Below are 18227 nucleotides of genomic sequence, written 5' to 3'. Positions count from 1 at the left end.
ACGAATGTGTCATGATTGCGTGAACAGAGGTAAACGTGGAAATGCAAATGTAAACAATGTAATAGTGAAATAAGAGTAGAGAAAACCATGGTATACTGTATCGAGCGACCCTAACTTTATTATTCAATTACTAATTAGTGGGCGATACTCTCACTGGCATGGTGGGTGTCTAAATTTCGTTAAAAATTTTGCCCTATCTCGGTGTGCACCTTTAACTCGATCTTCAAAGAGCGGTCTGGACTAATGAAGACTGAGCTGAACTTCTCTGATTGTCGCAGCTTTTGAGCTTGACTGAGTATTTGATAGGCCCTACTGGAACTAGACAGAGTAACCTTGACTGGCCGAGTAGTTTTCTCCTACGACTTGCCAACTCTACTGAGATCCATTGCTGGTTTCAGTCCAATCTCCTCAAATATTTCTCCGACAGTTCTGTGCATGTCTTTACTGAAATCTTCAGGCAAACCAAAAATCATAATGTTCTTGCTCCGGTCTTCTGCTTGCACCACAAACTTGACGACTTCATTCAAAGTCTCGGGGCTAACTGAACTTTCAGGTTGAAAAACCATGACGTTTTCCTGAACTTCATCGCTGTACGATTTAAACTGACTTTCTACCGATGGTCTGCACTTCCTGCAACTGTTTTTCTTTGCAGTCAATTATTGATTACTGAGCGCTGATAACCAATTTCTGATTCCCACTAAACTGATTCTTGATTGAGCTCAGTCCGTTTTTCATCCTCTTTAATTTGTCATTTTGAAAGCAAACCAAATGAAATGAAACGATTCTGACAGAAACGCTGCAAACTTTTCTTTATCCTCCAAATTTAATAACTTTTTAAGCAAAAAATGTTTGCACAATACAGAATTCATGTCAACTGGTGCTTCAAAACCGAACTGATTCATAACTTTTGCCATCCAATCCTCAGCTTTAAACATAATACTGTCAATCTCCGTGTCGTCCACAGCTGCCATGATGTAAGGCTAAGCTACAAGTACAAAGTGAGAGGCACAAATCTCGCCGTTAAACAAGGCGAGATAAGAAAGCAGATAAGAGAGCGAATTAAACAAACGTATGCTATTAGTGTAGGGCTGAATTGAAACGTGTGCTATTAGTGTACTGGCAAACGTATGCTATTAGTAAAGGGCTGTAAGAACCCAATCGTCACTAGAAATAACAGTCAAACAGGTTTCCAAATGCGGCTCTAACCTGAAAATATGATCTACAAAAATGTTGGGTTGAACAGTTGTTGTATTTCGACCTGGGTTCAGTTGTCGTTTTGGGATTTAGGCTGATTGGGCACCCAATTAAGAATTACAGTAGGTGAGCTCCGAAAAAGATATTTGAAGTTTTAATATCACGTCAATAATTTGTCTCGATTGATCTGCATGACGCATAGTTTTGGAGTCTCACAAAGAATTTATCTGATTTTAAAGAGTTTGGATTCGACTCATCAAAAGAAAAAGAATACTAATTTGGAAATGATATCAAACTTTTAATAACAGCACGCATTCCAGGGCCCCCATTATCATCTGTATCAGCTACAAAATCATAAAATATTTGAATCTTTAGGTTTAATGAGTGATGTTTAGCGAGGGAGTGTCGAGGTAGGACTCTTCTCATGGGTATTATTCGCGTTTTTGTAGTGTTCGTCGTTTGCAGTAACCATGGTAAACACGGTAACCATGGTAAACACGGTAACCATGGTAAACACTGTAACCATGGTAAGTGTAACGTTCAGGGAGAAGTCGGTATGTTTCACCGCTGCATTGTACCGTTGAAGAATGTAGGCCATGCTAAACTCGTACTTAATCTTGTAGTTGGCTGTCATGCATGACACAGTTTGGCTTTCAGTCGTCTTTGGGGCCGGGGCTTATTGTTTTCGAGGAATTATTAACTGATATCTGAGTTAAAAACCAAGTATTTGTAACGACTCAGTTGTAGGCTCACCCCAATGGTTGCTCCGCAGGGGAATCGCAAACTCAGATGAGTCGGGTTTTAATTGTGTTGAAGGTATGGAAGCCGTAAGGGAAAGTTATGTAAGGTATGTAAGGGAAAGGTAGTTGACGCATATTAGAACGATTTTACATTGACGCTCCATGTTACCTAGGAACGCTCACACGGTTCTACCTATCCATGTTACATTATAATATACTGTAAGATAGCTTAGTGTTACACTTAATATACTGTAAGATAGCTTACGCCGCGCAGCAAGTATAGTAGTGTAATTCTCACCTAAGCCGGAGCATTCTGGCTCTGTTATGAAACTGAAGTCTGTTCCTGTATTACACGTGATAACACTGGAACCGGATAGAATGTAGTTTTTGTGACAGCTGATGGTTACTTCAGTTCCGTGGTTTACAGGAAACCTCGTGGCTGTTTTGTAGGGTATTCCTGATGGTAGACCACTACACATATCTGAAATATTTACCAGTGTTTTTTTGGATTTTTAATGTTTTTTCACATCTCGCTCACAATCAGTAACCACTCACTATAATTTCACTCACATTGTGTATACACCATCTCACATGTATTGTATCTTTTACCTCATCATATGTTATCACTTACATCTTATCATCTGTTATCACTGTACATGTCATTCCATCACACGATCACAATCACGTACTTGCTGTTTAGTGGATGTTTTAAGTTTATTGAATAGCAGATCGATTAGTGGTGTATATATAATATAGATTTTGATTCTAATTTTAGTCGAGTATTTGAACAATTTGTTGTCGTTTAGCCATTTTTGATTAATAAATTTTATGAGACAGTTTTCTCACATATTTACCAATTTTGTCAGCATGAATAAGAAGTTGTTACGGATGTAATTTTTAGGGTATTTGATAGTTCCACGATTTGCCATTCGGTCAAAATAACAACAATTTTAGCTGCCTGAAGGTGTTTAAGTATTAGAGATAAGACTATTTTACCCACCAACAAGGCATGAGGCTGTAGGGCTGAAAGTGGTTCCTCCTCCACAAGTCAGAACATTGTTGCTGATAGATAAGGTAGAATAACCCGGGGTGGTACACTCTACTGATAGTGTGGACCCTTTGTAGACAGGGAACCGCTCTGATGTGCTCATTTCCGAACTTACAGGTAGACCAGTGCATGTTGCTGAAAACAAAGAAATGTGAAATAACCACTTCAACAAGATATAGGGTTAATATCAAGCTTGCTCTAAAAAATTAATAGAGGGGGTCCAAAAGCTAGACACAACGTATGGATACTGACTTAAGAGGTGAAAAAGTTAAGAGGTGAAGAAGTTAAGAGGTGAAGAAGTAAAGAGGTTAAGAGGTTAAGAGGTGAAGAGGTGAAGAGGTAAAGAGGTAAAGAGGTTAAGAGGTAAGGATGTGAAGAGGTAAGGAGGTAAAGAGGTAAGGAGGGACTCCCCGGACTAACCAGTAGACACACTACCACACAGGTAATTATCCTGCCATCTAGGATCATTAGGTTCACTCCACCTAGCACAACCTAACCCCTCCACCGGACCAGTCCTGTTCCACACAAAGCTATAGTTAGACGTTGGGGGAACACAGAGGTAGGTGAACTGCCAACCACCCCCCTTCTCTTCTATCTTAACACATTTCCCAGCTGATACCTCCTTCCCTGCGAGTGGAAACTACTGTTAATGATTAATGAATTTTACTTACAGTTTCTTTATTACGTCTGATAACTGATTGATCTTGGAGAGATGGAAGTGGTGGGATTGCATAGCTAAACTGTGTCTTTTTTATTGGACGCGATATGTAAGTATCAGTTCAGCCGGCTTATGGCATTCAAACATTTTTAGCGTCAAGGAAATGACCATTATTAGTCCAGTATAGTTGAGGTGAGATACGATCACTCTTCCAGCAGAAGTAGTTGTCATCCCACCCGTCAACTAGACCACTCTCGTAGATCTGCACATAGTTGTAGTGGACCGGCTCACCACGGCTACTGAAGAGGAAGTCTTCTGGCCAGATTGGCAGTGAACCTGTTTAAAGTATTAGTGTGATAGTTAGTTATGATAAAGTAATGATAATTAATTATTATCGACCAATCAAAATCCAGAATCACAGTGTCAGATCGAATATCATTCAACATTCACCAACATCCAATTTAACCATCTTAGTTTATATTATGTTAAGATTATGTTTGCGTTTCATTGCTCAACAGCTGTTCGAAGGATCAAATTTAAGATAGTTTATATTATTGTTATTTATTAAGTAAATAACAAACCTGCCCGACATGGCTTAGTACAAAGCAACAAGAACACCATCGTTATAAGGGCACAGCGCTTCTTTGCGTATATCATTCTAAGAAATAAAAGTTAATACCCAATAGGATGCTATGAATTTAGTCGAACCATGGTCGCTCTTAAGTCTTATCTACTCAAATAGTTGATGCTAAGAAACTCAGAAACTGATCACAAGAAGAACTATTGCGATTCGACGTTTCAGCTATAAGGGAGATTTACTAAGAGCCCTTTTGACTATCATAATATCATACTGAGAAAAACGTAACCACTCTAGCAATGGTGCGGAAACAGCCATACTCAGATCCTGCCTCTTGGAACATCCCACACACGTACAACTATGGCCGCCCACGTGCAAACCGTCGTCTTAGTTACACGGTAGTCACGTGATGAGCTTGTAAAGGTGGCAGCCAATGAGGTGTCTCGGATGTCGCCCCGTGCACTAGCGGTTACTCAGAGTCTAATAGTTCCTGGTTCTAATTTAAGCTAATGTTCTGGTTTCACTCTCAAGGAACTAACTTTATCTTTGTTCACCAGGTGCCATGAAGGTTCCAGTGTTAATGATAACTGATAATCATGGTCGTTTCAGCCACCGTTACGTAACGTACGTTAGGGAGCCTTCACATACTACGTCAGCAAGTTTTTTGGCCATTTTTACCCTCCCCTCCGTAAGCGACTGTCAGCATTAAGCTGTACCTAGAAAGAGTGTTCCATCCAAGAACCCTACAAAAAGAGTCCGCCGCTTTTAATCAATTTAGAGCTGCTACAAACCCAATTGTCATGGCTGTGGGTGACAGCTGTTTCTGTAAGACTGTTTTCCGCGAAGACACGGTTACTACAGCAGGGAAAACTACTTTAACTTTACGAACCCTCAGTTCATAATATTATAGTCATGCTATTAGCATATCATAATGAGATGGAAACGTGTTAAGTACAGCGTTATTGTGGTTTAAGCAATAAAACTAAGGAGACGTCAACTGACCTAACACCCTTGTTCTTCAGTGAGAATTGCTTGATTAGTAGTCCATCTGGCTGGATCAGGGTACATATTTAAGGGTCGAGCTAGATCATGAGATATCATTACAGACCAACAGAAACGTCCGAGTATTGCAAACAAAATGAAGATCCTCTTCGTCCTATTCCTTGTCGGAGCTACACTGGCTAAGGAGTCCCCACTTAAAGCAATTCTGCGATCTCTCGTGGAAACTCTGAAACTCTACAATTCCTTTAAAGGCGAGCAGAAACTGTCTTTTCAAGCAGCTGAAGATCGAATGAGATTCCGACTGTTCAGAAAAAGTGCGGAGTTTGTGGCAGAAGAAAACTCTGTTGAAGGAGAAACGGCCGAATTCGCTCTTAATTTCTTCTCTACGATGACTGAATCTGAGAAACAATCCTGGCTAGGGTTTAACGCTACTGGTGCAGAGCCAAACCCTCTCCCTCAACTAAACTCTGAGGAAAAGGATATACCAGAAGAAAAACTCTGGACTGAAGAAGGTAAAGTGACCGCTGTAAAGAACCAAGGTGGCTGCGGATCCTGCTGGACCTTCGGAGGAGTTGGTGGACTGGAGACAAGGTACGCTATAATAACCAACACTCTGAAGACGTTCTCTGAGCAGGAGTATCTGGACTGTGTCTATGAAGGACAGAGAGACGGGTGTGGGGGAGGTTGGATGAAGGATTGCTACGAATATTCAGCCCAAGCAGGAGGACGCCTCGCTAAAGCAGCAGATTACCCATACACTCAACAAGACTGGTACTGTCAGGGTTCCAGCAAGCCTGATGCCATGATCGCCGCAAAGATCGCAGGGAATGTTCCAGTTGGACGAAGTGAGCAGTCGAACATCGAAGCTCTGGCACACGGATCTCTTGCTGTAGCCTTTGAGGTCACCAACAGATTCCAAAGTTACCAAAGTGGAACATTCAGAGACGGCACCTGCTCAGGATGGCCTAACCATGCAGTCACTGCAGTGGGATACACCAAGGAATATGTTCTGGTAAAGAACTCTTGGGGTGAATATTGGGGAGATGCTGGATACGTGAGGTTTGCACGAAACCACCACAACTGTGACCTGTGGAACTACAGCAGTTATCCCAGGCTGACTCGTACTGGTGATGTTGACGATGACAAAGCCCAACCCACATCTGGTCCTACTCCTGATCCTACTCCTGATCCTACTTCCGCTCCTGGCTGCAAAGATACCCACCCAAACTGCATTAAGAGTTGGTGCGGCCCTGCCTACATTGTTGAGGAATACTGCCAGAAGACATGTAATCCTGAGTGTGATGATGGTGGAGATGATGGTGAAGATGATGGCTGTCCTGGTGGCACGACACTGTGTCCTGATGGAATCTGCAAACACGAACACATGTGTTAATTTACAACTTTACAGTTTTCACGTCTTAACAATTCGTAAAATTGCAATTTATCATTAATTGCCTTGCAATTTAATATCTGTCGTTTTATTTGACATCTTGAACAATGATAACGATCTGAAAAATCAAAATTTGCATCGAACTGTATAAAGCTATAAAGATCTCAATTTCTATTCATGTTATATCACAGAGAACTACCTTGCAACATAGTAAGATGAACTGATGACAATTCAATTTTGCAACTAGACTCCAACTTGTTCTTACAAAGAACTGTAGTCATCTGACAGTTCACAATATATTCTAGTTGTAGGGACTTTGTCAGACACCTGGTGATTGGTGAACTGTTCACGTAAAACACGGTAAATATACTGATAGTTTTAGTGAAAGATAATAGAACTAATCATGGAACCATCTGTGAATAAACTCATGTGATTCTTGTCAGTTAAGAGTAATTCTCATAATATAGTCCCAGGAACCACGTCAAATCTAGGATTCCATATCTATAAGATTTATTTGAACATTAACAAATGAAACACAGGTTTGCTATTGTGCTGGGGGTACTACGAGCCCCCTCCAGCCAGTTTCAGGCATTTCGTCCTGATAACATAGTGAGCTCTATTTATTTAGCACATAGTAGTGTTGAAGTATTGAACGTATGCGAGTAACTGTAAGACGAGCTCGCCAGGTGTTTTGAAGTTTGAGGAATTATCATTGATATCTGAGTTAATAAACTAGACTTTATAATGAATAGGAGGTCGCTCTTATAAAACGTAGGCAAGCCTGGTGGAAGGGGGGGGGGGGGGGGGCGCGGGGTTTTGGAGACTAGAATGGCTCGCTCACATGGTTGCTCTGCGGGGAATTATGAAACTCACATAATTCAACCCTTAAAATTAATTTAACCTGCTTTCTTACCGAGCGTGCAGACGGGAGGGCTGGTCCAAGTGAACTGGTTCCCCTTGCTGCACGTGATCTGAGCGTCCCCTGAAGTCACCCTGAACCCTGTCTTACACTTCACCTCAACTGTATCCCCGTAGTTCACAGGGAACATGCTGATGTCGGGTGTTAGGAAAGACACTGATTCTGGCCACCCACTGCAGGTATCTGGGGTTGTTGATATTTCATTAAACAAAATATTATGTAAAAGAAACTTCGAAAGAGTGTCTGGTATTTAAGTCTTCTCAAAATCAACTGATAATCGCAACAGCATTTGGTTAATTCTTTCCCCCTTTTATTTTACCCACCAATAAGACATGAGGCAGCAGGGCTGAAAGTAGTTCCTCCTTGACAAGTCAGAACATTGTTGCTGATAGATAAGGTAGAATAACCCGGGGTGGTACATTCTACTGATAGTGTGGACCCTTTGTAGACAGGGAACCGCTCTGATGTGCTCAGTCTCGAGCTGGACAATAGACCAGAGCATTTTGCTGAAAGCAGAGATGAATTTTTTTTCCACTTCTACAATGGTTCAAATCTCAAGAAAGCTATTTTAAGCCTTGGTCTATGAAATTTTTCCATATGTCTTCACCTATAAGTATAAGTAGATAAAGTTCCAGACTTACCAGTAGACACCGTACCACACAGATAGTTGTCTTGCCATTTGTTATCACCTGGTTCATTCCACCTGCTACAACTATATCCACTTACTTCACCCGACCTGCAGAACATGCAAGTATAGTGAGATTTGATAAATTGCACGGTAGCGCCGCGCAATATCCAGTCCAACAGTTGGACCAACACGTGTTGTTTGCTCATATGTAATGACAATATTATGGAATAGCATGATCAGATAAGTGAATTTAGAATCTACAACGTGAACAAGACCCCACCTGCCCCACACGAAGTTATAGTGAGAGTTGTTAGGGACACAGATGTAGGTGTTACCCCAGCCTCTTCCTCCTTCTTCTACTTTTGTACATTTCTCTTTTTGATCGCCTGTAATTGGAGAGTATTGTAAACGATAGTTATTTGTTATGACAAATACTGTTACTGATTGGTTGTTGAGCTCGCAAAAGTTAACAATGCATCATTCTATCAACTGTATAAGATAGAGTTGGAAACAGTGTTAATTTCACTACATCGTGAGATTATATGGTTATAATATATGTGTTTATATGGTTATCTGAGTTAACAAAGTGCTGGTTAATCCCATAGAAATGAATCTAATAAATCCACCATTATAAGTCCAGTACAGTTTAGGATCCACACGGTCACTCCTCCAGCAATAGTAGTTATCCCCCCAACCGTCATCCAGATCGTCCGGCTCGTATATGTGGAGACACTCGTATTGGGTTGAGGAACACGGTCCAGAGCTACAGAACTTAAAGTCGTCAGGCCAGATCGGCAGTGATCCTGTTGAAATTACTGGTTAAGTTTCTTTTGGAAATTTCTGGTAAATTTTACAGTTTGAGTTATGAAACGTGGCAGCTGTCAGGTATGAGTTTGATAAAACTTGCAAGAGAGTCTAAATTTCTGAATAAGGCCGTTAATAAAAGGATTGAAAAGGTACCTTTTGTATTGTTCTACATTTAACGTTATTTAACGAACCTGCATTACAAGGGTAAGTACCAAGCAACAAAAACACCACAGCGAATATAGCACTGTGCTTCTTTTCAATTCTCATTCTAAGGATAAAATCAATAGAATAAATACCAGATATTACATTGGACAAATTAATTTAACTGCACTTGTCCATCGTTTATAGTTTATTTTAGATTTCTGCTTGAAATACTTCACAACAATCATCCGTCTAAAGACAATAACGCTCAAACAAACTACAATAAACTGCTCAAATACTAATAGAGTAATAGTACACTGCGGACACTGTGCCCGAACAACACGTTTGATATAACTCCGTAAATAGACTACTCCTGATAAAGACACCTCGTCCATTGTGTCCTTTGTAGAGCCCTCATGGAGCAAGTGGTACTTGCTTACAATTAAAAACAACAATATTATCGAGTAGCAAAGAGAGAACAGTGAATTTTACAACAGGAATCTGAAATGATCTGAATTGTTTTGTAAAAGCTGACACCCGCAGTGCAATCTAAATTATCATAATATAGCACAAGTAGGGCAGCTGAGATGACTTGGGAAATTTGCGATTTAACTAATTCAAATCGTCAACGAAGAAGATGGTTGATAATTTTTTGTTCGAGACACAGGTCTGCTCGCACTGAATTATCATAACACTGGAAAATTAAAAACTGAGTAATAACTTAAATAGTCTCTAAATGGCATTAATGTTGGTCTCTTTTATAAATCAATGAACCATAATTTAAATTTACTTTACCTACAAAGCAGCTGTGTCTACTTGTTCAACAACAATAATATCGAATGGCAGATACAGAACGATGAATTGTATGTAACAGGAATCTGGATTGTCAACATGTTCATGTTCCTACTTCACAAGTGATCTGTCAGGTCACTCGAACTCACTATAAACGATCTAGTTGTAGGGACACACCTGGTGAAGGTTTTACCTCAAAACTCAGTAAATGACAGTTTAGACAAGTTTGGTAGTTTTGACAAACAGATGGATACCGCTGAGTGGAGTTGGGTTAAAAACATATAAGAGATACGATGATTTAACTTGTAGAAGCTTTCAATAAACATGTGTTAATCGTCGTCAGCTGAATGTGATGTGGTGGACAATGCTTATATGTGATTGAGTGGTGTCAGGGATGGAGGGTGGGGGAGGTGTGGGTGGGAAAGTGAAAATTACAGTACAATGTCAATAAAAATTTAGTCTTCTGTTGAGGTTGAGAAGGAAATGCCAGATGGTCTGGACTTTAAGGATTTGGCAATTTTAGGAAGAATGGGGTCCCAGAGGGAACTACATTTGGGTGCGCGGTCTGTTCTGTTCATAGCTGGTTGTCGTATTTGTATAGCTGCGTGTTCTGTGAGGTCTAGTTGGGTGCGTGAGGTGAGGGATTTGAGGACTTCGATGTTGTTCCAGGAGATGGTGTGGCCGGTGGTCAGGGCATGATGTGCAGGGGCTGATTTGATTCTGTCTGTGGATTCGTCGATGGCGTTGTTGAGTCTGTAACATCGTTCGTGTTCTTTCATGCGGTGGACCAAGGGTCTGTAGGTCTGTCCGGCGTATTTGGAGGGGCACTGTGAGCAGGAAATTTCGTAGATGGTGTTGGGGGTGAGGTGAGTAGGGGGTGTGGTCTTCGTTTTGGTGAGGAGGTTGCGGAGGGAGGTAGCAGAGGAGTGGGTGACTTTGATGTCGTGTTGTCCGAGTATCTTGGAGATGGGTTTGGATAGGGAGGGATGGAAAGGAAGAGAAACACTAAGGGCATGTTCACGGGTCTGTCGGTTGAATGAGGCTAGGGATTGGTGAAGAGAGGGGTTGGTGAATTTCCGTTGTACTTCGTCCATGATGGTGGTGATGCGGTGAGGAGGGAAGCCGTTCTGGAGGCAAACGTGTCGTACTGTTTGGAGTTCGTCGTCAAGGTGTTGGGGTGAGCAGATGTTGTGGGCTCTTCTGGTCAGTGATCGGATGACTGCGTTCTTAGATGAGTTGGTGGTGCAGGAGGAGTACTTGGTGTAGAGGTTGGTGTGGGTGGGTTTTCTGTAGACTGATGTGGATTTGTCAGGGTGGATGAGAACGTCAAGGAAGGGTATAGTTCCGTCTGTAGAGGGATGTTCTTGGGTAAAGTTGAGGTCTTCAGTAAGGGAGTTAAGGAATGTAAGGAAGGATTCTGCGTGGTTTCTGTCTCTGAAAGATCCAAGGCCGTCGTCAACGAAATGGGAGTAAGTGTTCGGAGGGTCAGGACATGAGGATAAAGCTAAGGTCTCGATTTCAGCAAGGCGGATTTCAGCTAGTTCAACAATGAGGGGGGATCCCATTGTACCACCTTCGTCTTGGGAGTAGAAGGAGCCGTTGAATTCAAGGTATGAGTTGTCAAGGCAAAAGTTGATAAGGGAGCCTATGGTGGTGGTGGTGACATTGGAGGGAAGACGAGAGGGGTTCTTTTCAAAGGAGGAGATGGATACCGGTCGGGAGGTGGGACATATCTTTAATGACACGTGATAGTGATCAACCAAAATCACGTGTTAGTGATCCACCAAAATTACGTGACAGTGATCAACCAAAATCACGCACGTAGTTATAGTGAGCTGATTCAGCTGCTGAGTGGCCAATCTCTGAAATGTGGTAAAACAAAGCTATGAAATTTGTCCAGTGACAAAAAAGTGAGGCTGCCGCACGCAATACACATTGGCTTTAGATCACAATAACATTAAAGAAAGGTTAGGCAGACTCTCCGGCAGGAAATTACGTTATTAATTTTCTAAAGTAGCTGTAACTTATTTTATCATCAGCTCACCCGATTAAAATTATAGCCAGATCATGGACGGTATATTTTTCAGTTTAGACATTAAAGAATTAGTGCAATTAGGCAGAGGTTCGGGCAGGAAATGGCGTTATTAATTTTTATTATCTGCGAGTGAACACATCTCCGTTCGAAAAGTTGGGACCCCCTCCCTGGGAGTATAATAACGAAAACCCTTGTTCTACATAAATTAAAATACTGGTCAAATATTTGTATGGTCTTGTGGTACAAATGACCCTGGTCATTAGAAACACCCCTAAAAGTTCGTTTTTGAAAAAAAATTTAAAACATCCGTAATTTCATTTCTGTTTTAGTTACGCATTCAATTTTTTGTATGCGTATAGAAAATCAATACGGCTTAAAAATGAGATGTCCGGCGACCTCCTAGCTCACTCACAAGACTCAGTAGGAGTGATTGAACTACGAGGGACAATTGAGGCTAACGAATTTACTCATTATTTTCAAAAAAGAACATTCTCGTGTTACGTCCATGATATCCAAGTTGCAAGTATAATTCATAGTGATTATACTTGATCGAGATCTAAGCTTTAATTATTCGAGGTGAAAATGAGGCTAACCACCTTTTGAGAGGGTGAAATGAGGCTAACAAGTATACTTTTGTGTATATTTTTGAGCAGGTTCGGTATTGTGACTATCTAATATTTCAACAATAAAAATGTATTCATCCTCTTCAAGCTCAACATTTCAGAAATCGCCGAGTCTACTTGTAGGAGGCTAAAATGAGGCTAATAAAGAATTTGACCGCATTTTAACTTTAATGTACGGAAACATGCTATAGACCCATTAATAAACTTGTTATTGAAGCCCGAAGGTTATTGAGACTTTATCGATATCTAAGCTTCAAATATTCGAGGTGAAAATGAGGCTAACTACCTTTTGAGAGGGTGAAATGAGGCTAACAAGTATACTTTTGTGTATATTTTTGAGCAGGTTCGGTATTGTGACTATCTAATATTTCAACAATAAAAATGTATTCATCCTCTTCAAGCTCAACATTTCAGAAATCGCCGAGTCTACTTGTAGGAGGCCAAAATGAGGCTAATAAAGAATTTGACCGCATTTTAACTTTAATGTACGGTAACAGGTTAACAACTCACAAGTTACTTGATATCTATGTTGCACATTAAATTCCTTGGGATTATAGCTTCAAATATTCGAGGTGAAAATGAGGCTAACTACCTTTTGAGAGGGTGAAATGAGGCTAACAAGTATACTGTTGTGTATATTTTCGAGTAGGTTCGATATCGTGACTATCTAATATGTCAACAATAAAAATTGATTCATCCTCTTCAAGCTCAACATTTTAGAAATCGCCGAGTCTACTTGTAGGAGGCCTAAATGAGGCTAATAAAGAATTTGACCGCATTTTAACTTTAATGTACGGTAACAGGTTAACAACTCACAAGTTACTTGATATCTATGTTGCTCATTAAATTCCTTGGGATTATAGCTTCAAATATTCGAGGTGAAAATGAGGCTAACTACCTTTTGAGAGGGTGAAATCTGATATCATGCCAAATTAGGCTCTAAACTATAAAGTATAATAAAAATGGAACTGTTTGAGAAAGTTTTACAAGGGAAGGTTTTATTTCGCTTGACACATCTCAAACGCAAGGAAAATTTTTAAACAAATTATAATAATAAATTTTTGTCTGAATATAAAATCAATCTGATTTATGCACTAACAAATAATAAACCTAAGTCAAGTTGTTGATTTATACCAATATTCAATTCAATACCTCTTAATGGTAGTACAGCTGGTGACAGGGCTCTTAGAAAGCAGTGCAATTAGTTTTGTAATGTAAGAATTTGAAAATAATAAGTGGCTGTCATATAGGTCAAAAGTGTAATTATAGAAAGAAAATAAAAGCATTCAGCATTAAAACTATCGCTTATAAAATATTATAATAAGCAGGAGTTAGCCTCAATCTTACCTCTCAAATGAATAAAGGTTAGGCAGAAACAATTTGAAATTGAAGGGCTAGTCCGAAGAAGCAGTAGAACAAGAAATGAACTAAACCTTGATAGTTAGCCTTATTTTACCCTCCATCAAAAGACAGAAAGGGTAGGTGGAGTCTACCATCGACCTAAAGTATCCATATAATGTATACCAGGGCAAAGGATAGTTTAAAGGACGTTATTGTTCAAACTTAATTCAAAAATCAGAAAAGATCTGTTAGCCTCATTTTACCCTCCATTAGAAGGAAATGGCTGGGCCAGCCTTCGACCTAGAGCATCCATCTCATGTATACCAGGGCAAAGGATAGTTTAAAGGACGTTATTGTTCAAACATAATTAAAAAATGAGAAAAGATCTGTTAGCCTCATTTCCCCCTCAATTAGAAGAAAAAAAGGGGACGGCTGGGCCAGCTTTCAACCTAGAGCATCCATATCATGTATTTTAGGTCAGAGGATACCTTGATAGACGTTATTGTTCAAACATAATTCACAACTTAGTAATGCCTTGTTAGCCTCATTTCCCCCTCCATTGGAAAGAAAAAAGGGGTCGGCTGGGCCAGCCTTCAACCTAGAGCATCAATCTCATCTATTTTAGGTCAGAGGATACTTTGATAGACGTTATTATTCAAATATAATTTCAAAATTATAAATAATCTGTTAGCCTCACTTTACCCTCCATTAGAAGAAAACAATGGGTCGGTTGGGCAAGCCTTCGATCTAGAGCATCAATCTCATCTACTTTAGGTCAGAGGATACTTTGATAGACGCTATTATTCAAAAATAATTCAAAAATTAGTAATAACTTGTTAGCCTCATTTTTCCCTCAATTAGTGAACAAATTTCCCTCTTCTCTCTGGATTCTGAAAGAGTGAGATCTGATGAATCGATTAAACATGTTTAAACTTTTATAGCATGCTTGGAAGCTGTTGTTAGGAGACAAAATGTAAATGACTCGTTAGCCTCAATTTGCCCTCGACTAAATGCTTCAAAACTTTTATTAATCGAAACAAAATTAGTTGAACTATAGATATGTGAAATATCATATGCCTATCTTAAAAGTTCTTCCTGTGACAATCTTCTAAAGTTAAAATGGGAAAATGTGGTCCATCTCGTGCAAACTTTCCTAATGACCAGGGTCAAATACAAAGATAAAAGTTATTTATCGACAATTTAAAGCAAGAGCAACACCAAACATGTGTAGAAATATTGATATAATCGTCCCGATGATATTTGATCGCGATTGTAGTAACTTAGTCTCAAAATTATTATTGCAGAAAGAAGAAGATAAAGGAAAAGAAGGAGAAAAGAAGACGACCCCGCCACCGCCACCCCCTCCTCCTCCCCCTATGAGGAGAAATACGTGAGTTACCTGGCTTAAAATACGTAATTTGGTGGAAAATGCATACAAATCACAAACCAGAAGTCTGAACTCTAAGGCGGTTGAAGAATTTTTATTATGAGTTATTTGATATTATTTCATCCGACAGCAACCGATTTTTTTAGACTTTAACTTGAAATTAGCACGTTTCTGACAAGAAGTAAAATAACGTTCATCTCTTCTCTCAGCCCTCCTCCACCGAAGTCGACAACAATCACTGCAGGCAGCGCCAAAAAGGTTGTGGTCTCCCCTGCAACTCCAACCATGGTGAGTACTATGATAAGGTGTCAGGATAAGGTGTCAGCCGTCAGGCTCTTAGTTCCCCTGGGTTATTTCTATCCATGTGTTATTTTGTGTGTCTAATTATGTTAGAAGAGGTAAACTGCAATGAGTTACAATAGTGGGTACAATTTTAAACGATGAGAATAATCCGGAGCTCTATCCACAAAACAAGCGAGCCCTCTTAGTAAACATGAAACTATATCCCTTTTGTTCTCAGAAAGGGTCTGTCGTCAGTGATCCTGGTTACCATCCTTCCAGTAGAACAGCTTCGAGGCGACTTTATTATCATCAGGTTTCAGTCGCTACTGCCCCCAAAATGCAGTGCTGAAAAAGCTACCTGAGCCGCGCAATCGTGCAGTGCTGAAAAAGCTAATTGAGCCGCGCAATCGCAAGCTCTGATCACACTTTGCTTTATGTCCAATCGCAAGCTACCAAGTTAATATGAAGTGTTTTTTAGAGGAGGATATTTGTTATGGTACTACCTCTTGTTACATTAAATGACGTACAGTTAGAAAAAGGAAGAGTGTTCACAGTCGTGTCAGCTGTCTATTTGATCTGAAAACACTTTAATCGCCTTTCATCGTCCATTAATTGTTTAGCGGCTGTAGATGTTGCTCATTTAATCAATACGTCCTAAAATAACGTCGTGTTTTGCCTGATATATATTATTCAAACCAATAAAATTACCAATGAATTAACAGTGTGATTAATTCACTACTCCTTGCTGTAACGAAACGTTATAAAGATTAAACCAATTCTGCGCAAAAGATTGAACCATTCCGCCAAAAATTAACGTTTTTTGCAGAAATTGGTCAAATCCTGGTTACGTTCTCGTCGCAGATTCGATTACAAATGTAGCTGTTCCCGCCTATAATTATATTTCCACTAGCTGTGCAAACTGTCCCCAATGTTACTGACAATCATTGTGCTACCAACTGTTGCTTTATGTATATTTAGAGATTCGTTTTGCTTAAATTATCATTTTGATCATTGAATAATTGATCTGTACTATGTTCACCAATAATTATGCAATTAATCTGAATATGCTACCATGTACATAATTAATGTGAAGATATAGTTATGTAATTGATCTGAATATACTTCTGTTGCAGTTGATTTCTTTGTCCGATATTTTTAACAGTCACCGTAATTCTTGGGGTATTTTCCAGATTCGTAGGGTGGACAAGTCATGTTATACTATTGCTTAGTGTTAAAAATCATCAAATTTGTTTTGCTGGGAAGTTGGTCGTTTAGCTCCGGACAGTCTATGCAACGTCTATGCAACGTCCGTGCAACAACAAAAGAACCGTCTATGCAACGTCTATGCAACGTCCCTGCACAATGAACACTCTATACACACTCCCTGCACGGTCAGTCTATGCAACGTCTATGCAACGTCTATGCAACGTCCCTGCACAGTACCATATGAACACCGGCTACTAGCCGGCTACTAGCCGGCTAGTAGCCACTTTTGTAATAACAGCTCCTCAACTTCACATTAACAACCGGCTACTAACCGGCACTTGAAAAGTGGTCACTAGCCGGCTACTAACCGGCTACTAGCCGGCTAGTGACCACAAAGTGGCTACTAACCGGCTACTAAGCGGTCACTAGCCGGCTATTAGCCGAGTTCTAAAGCAGACCTATTAGTAGCCGGTTCTAAACCGGCTACTAGCCGGCACTTGAAAAGCGGTCACTAGCCGGCTACTAACCGGCTACTAACCGGCTAGTAACCACCAAGTGGCTACTAACCGGCTACTAACCGGTCACTAGCCGGCTCTAAAGCAGTTTGGAACCGGCTACTAGTAGGTCCGCTTAAGAGCCGGCTAGTGACCGGTTAGTAGCCGGTTAGTAGCCACTTGGTGGTTACTAGCCGGTTAGTAGCCGGTTAGTAGCCGGCTAGTGACCGCTTTCTAAGTGCCGGCTAGTAGCCGGTTTGGAACCGGCTACTAGTAGGTCTGCTTTAGAGCTCGGCTAATAGCCGGCTAGTGACCGGTTAGTAGCCGGTTAGTAGCCACTTGGTGGTTACTAGCCGGTTAGTAGCCGGTTAGTAGCCGGCTAGCGACCGCTTTTCGAGTGCCGGCTAGTAGGTCCGCTTAAGAGCCGGCTAGTGACCGGTTAGTAGCCGGTTAGTAGCCACTTGGTGGTTACTAGCCGGTTAGTAGCCGGTTAGTAGCCGGCTAGTGACCGCTTTCTAAGTGCCGGCTAGTAGCCGGTTTGGAACCGGCTACTAGTAGGTCTGCTTTAGAGCTCGGCTAATAGCCGGCTAGTGACCGCTTAGTAGCCGGTTAGTAGCCACTTTGTGGTCACTAGCCGGCTAGTAGCCGGTTAGTAGCCGGCTAGTGACCACTTTTCAAGTGCCGGTTAGTAGCCGGTTGGTAATGTGAAGTTGAGGAGCTGTTATTACAAAAGTGGCTACTAGCCGGCTAGTAGCCGGCTAGTAGCCGGCTAGTAGCCGGTGTTCATATGGTACTGTGCAGGGACGTTGCATAGACGTTGCATAGACGTTGCATAGACGTTGCATAGACGTTGCATAGACTGACCGTGCAGGGAGTGTGCATAGAGTGTTCATTGTGCAGGGACGTTGCATAGACGTTGCATAGACGGTTCTTTTGTTGTTGCATGGACGTTGCATAGACGTT

General features: G+C 40.8%; 2 protein-coding genes across 3 annotated transcripts in view; both read left to right on the top strand.

Moving 5' to 3' along the window:
• LOC134820255 (cystinosin homolog) overlaps positions 1-18227 on the top strand; it is a 96045-nt gene that overhangs the window by 29392 nt on the left and 48426 nt on the right. The gene's annotated exons all lie outside the window — the stretch shown is intronic.
• Positions 1-18227, top strand: part of LOC134820254 (nascent polypeptide-associated complex subunit alpha, muscle-specific form-like) — a 69515-nt gene that overhangs the window by 18818 nt on the left and 32470 nt on the right. For both annotated transcript variants that reach the window (XM_063830484.1, XM_063830485.1), the window contains exons 10-11: positions 15200-15285; positions 15492-15570. In XM_063830484.1, coding sequence (XP_063686554.1) covers positions 15200-15285; positions 15492-15570 — 165 coding nt within the window. The remainder of the gene's footprint in view (positions 1-15199; positions 15286-15491; positions 15571-18227) is intronic.

Source organism: Bolinopsis microptera, chromosome 8 (assembly GCF_026151205.1).
Source record: "Bolinopsis microptera isolate Bmic1 chromosome 8, MBARI_Bmic_1.0, whole genome shotgun sequence".
NCBI classification, from domain to species: Eukaryota; Metazoa; Ctenophora; class Tentaculata; order Lobata; family Bolinopsidae; genus Bolinopsis; species Bolinopsis microptera.
This window is presented reverse-complemented; position numbering and strand designations above follow the sequence as displayed.